Below are 3,356 nucleotides of genomic sequence, written 5' to 3' on the forward strand. Positions count from 1 at the left end.
AATATTATAGTAGCTACTAAATTGTAGATATTATAACACAGTTACGAATCTATAGCTTTATAACGACATTGTAGCATTTACGAATTTATAACTATTATAATATTTTTTAATTATAATAAAATTATAGTTGTTATAATAAGGATACTTAAATATCTATTATGGACTCAAGATGTTCAGACACTTAAAAGAGAATTGAACTAAATCTTTTAAAATCTTGAACAAATACTAAAGTCTAATTCTAAATAATAATACGAGAAAGAAATTTTAAAAATAAATAAAAAAACTAATACATATATGAGAATACAATGTAGATGAATGAGAAAAAATAAATTTTTTTTATGTCTGATAACTTTAAATAAGTCTTAAACTTGAGAGATGATAACTTAGATGGTATAATGCTAAATTGATCAAATTAAAATAAATTGAAGTAGAGGAAGCTAAGGAGATGGTAAATAAATGGTGCGGTGGAATTAGATTGGCGAGCGAGGAATTTGAGATAGATTACAAAGCAGCGAACCGTCAATTTCAATCTCGCCTGACAGATTCAAATATTAAATTAAAAATCAGTATGGTTAAAGATATCTAAGCCTTTTTATAAGTCTGATAAGTTGGGAAGCCTTTTCATAAAAAGATGCTTCCAATAAAAAGAAGCATTTTTTAAAAATATTTTTATCCTTAATTTCTTCAAATCGCGCCCCGTCAGGATCGTCAGCTCCGTTTTAAATTAGATACAGGCTCAGAAAAGAAGCGGCCACCGCTTTGGAAGACGAACATTGCGTGATGGAGACGTTCTACCACTCTGCACATGGACGAAGTGGGCGTGGATCACAAGGTGTAATAGGACGCCAACTCGAAGAAGCAATATAACTTTTCGTTAAGAAGAAAATTATTCTTAACTTTTTAAATGGCTTCTTGAACTGAACTAAAATAAAATACTAAATTGAAAGAGGGAGAACAAAAAAAAACAAAGGTGAAAAAAAATGCTTTCCTGGATTATTAATGATCGAATTCCAATGGTCTAACTCCTTGTTCGAAAACAAGGAGAAAATCAACTGGCAGCACATAATTGTTGTTCTTTGATTCCTGACCTCAGTTTGCGATGCGATCGCTAGTGTGAGAAGACCACTGCAAGCATCGCGAATGCTAGAACCTTCCTTTGCCGCTGCCAATGCGATCGCATCCCCTGTGACACCAAAGAAGTTTTGTGAGGTGAAAAAGTTTTCATTTTTCTGTTAAAATGCGCCGACGGCGAAGCTTACCGCTGCCGACGAGATGCCGAAGTACCCAGACCCAGAGGACCCGCCGACGGGCACCAACGTCGAACCATCGTTGGATCCTCCGTCGGAACCTTCTCCAGAGGGTTGGTCGTTCTGCAGCGGCACTGCGATGTCGAGATGGTAGGCGGGCGTGCCGTCGGCCTTGAACAGGCCGTAGTTCCGCTCCGAGGTCGGCCCCGGCTTCTGGTTCTCATTGAAGAGCGCGAATATGTAAGCTCGGAGAGGCGTCCCGGGCATCAGTGGCGTGCCCTTGTTGGCGGCTACCAGCCGGATCAGGTTGGAGTTGTATTTTCCCGCGTTCTCCGGTGTTGCCCCAATCTCATTGGGGTCGCCGGCGGACGGCCAGCCTGTCTCCGAAACCCACACCATGACCCGCTTTGCGCTGTCGCCTCTGGCTGCGGCGATAGCGTGGTAGACGGCGTCGATTTGGGCGTGGAGCAGATTGGTGTAGCAGAGGCCAGATCCGGGGTCGGTGATGCTGGGGGCGCCAGGATCGAGGCGGGCGTATTCTAGCGCCACGTTGGAGCTATCCTTCTCGTAGGCGAAGTACGGGTAGGCGTTGATGAGGAACGGGGAGCCTGTGCGTGCGTGGAAGTCGATGAGCGGGCAGATGAAGGGGAGGACCTCGCTACGAAACACGGTGGCAGAAGGCGGATAAGAGGGGACGGCGAGGATGGAAAGGGAGTGGGAGGTGGTGACGGCCACGGTTCCGTCGAGGCTAAGGGAGGCAAGGGCGGAGTGAATGTTCTCCATGGTGGGCACGAGGCAGCGGGCAAGCGCGTAGCCAGTGTCGTTGGCGTTGGAGAGAATCTCGTTGCCAACCATCACGGCAGCGATCTTGGTGGCTGGGAGGTAAGCCTGGATGTTTGCACGCACCCACACAAGGGCCTCGTTTGGATCGACAGCCATCGAAGGGAGGCATCGGTCGGGGAGGGTGACGATGACCTCGATCCCTGTGTTAGCAAAGGCGTGAAGGACGCGGGGGTCGGCGTCGTAGATGCGGACGCGACCGACGCCGATGGAGGCCACAATACTGGGAACCTTCTCAGGAGGAGGGATGTTGTCGGCGACGCGGCCATAGTTAACACCAACCAGGGAGGCAGAGGTGGCGGCGGCAGGGACGGCGAGCCCGGCGACGGCGAGGAACAGAGCAAACAGAGACCGGGCGGCCAATGCCATAGCTAATTGCGGAACTCACAGGTACTAATACTTCACTCTAATGTCTGAATTTCATCTTTTCTCGATCACTAGAAAAGGAAGGAATTGCAATGTCAATCGATGGAAGTGGAAAGAGTAGAAGAGAGCGTTCGTGCAAATGGGCTAAAGAGCATGCATTTTGTGCATTTGAGCTGGGGACCAAGATGAAAGAAGAGGTAGGCTTGTAAGCTGTAGATTTTATCTATGGCAATGGGACGAGAGTGGAGGATATCATTCATTCATGAATTAGTATGCCCACAAGTGTATTTGAGGATGATGAGACTATGAGAGTTTGACGCTGATGGACAAGGAGAATCCGGACTTAATCACCACCCAAGAGCCTTAATGTGTTCTCCCACATAGTTAATAGAGTGGATCTCTGATACCTTTATTGGTCGATTTGGTCAGGATTAAAGGTTTGCTATGCTGTGGGGCTCTACTATTTATTTAAGTTAAATCTACTGTCTGGTGCAAGCCCATGTGGGTGGCACGACGGCAGTTTCCATTTTCCTTCAAAGCTTGTGCTTTTGTTCCTCGCTTTTAGACCTGGATTTAAAGGTTGGGCATCCCATACCCTTAGAAAAGTTGGATGGATGTTTCGGTGAGATCAGTGAAATCAAGTTAGGGCTTTAGGAATCAACATAATCAAAGGTTATATTCAGAATCCAAAGCACTTCATCTACATTGTGCGCTTGCTAGAGTAGGACATAAAAAAGGATGGTCATAAGGGATGCCTTACAGTCATGGAAAGTTTCATCAATTGGTTGCCCCTGGAGCAAAAGGTCAAATAACACAATGGGTATTATGTGGCTTGTGGGATGGTGTTGAAGCTTGGACATGGTCCTAGCCAAACACTAGAGGTTCTCAAATTATTGTTGATAT

General features: G+C 45.8%; 1 protein-coding gene across 1 annotated transcript; it reads right to left on the reverse strand.

The window, feature by feature from the left end:
* Nucleotides 1-864: 864 nt before the first annotated feature.
* Nucleotides 865-2,572, reverse strand: LOC141812601 (glucan endo-1,3-beta-glucosidase 10-like). The gene is made up of 2 exons (XM_074700614.1): nt 1,260-2,572; nt 865-1,183 (listed from the first exon to the last, which is right to left on the reverse strand). The coding sequence occupies exons 1-2, from the start codon at nt 2,454-2,456 to the stop codon at nt 1,109-1,111; spliced, it is 1,272 nt and encodes a 423-aa protein (XP_074556715.1). The 5' UTR covers nt 2,457-2,572; the 3' UTR covers nt 865-1,108.
* Between the last annotated feature and the right edge of the window lie 784 nt (nt 2,573-3,356).

Source organism: Curcuma longa, chromosome 19 (genome assembly GCF_044706935.1).
Source record: "Curcuma longa cultivar G26 ecotype Majalengka, Jawa Barat chromosome 19, ITB_CL_G26_1.1, whole genome shotgun sequence".
In the NCBI taxonomy this organism is placed as follows: domain Eukaryota; kingdom Viridiplantae; phylum Streptophyta; class Magnoliopsida; order Zingiberales; family Zingiberaceae; genus Curcuma; species Curcuma longa.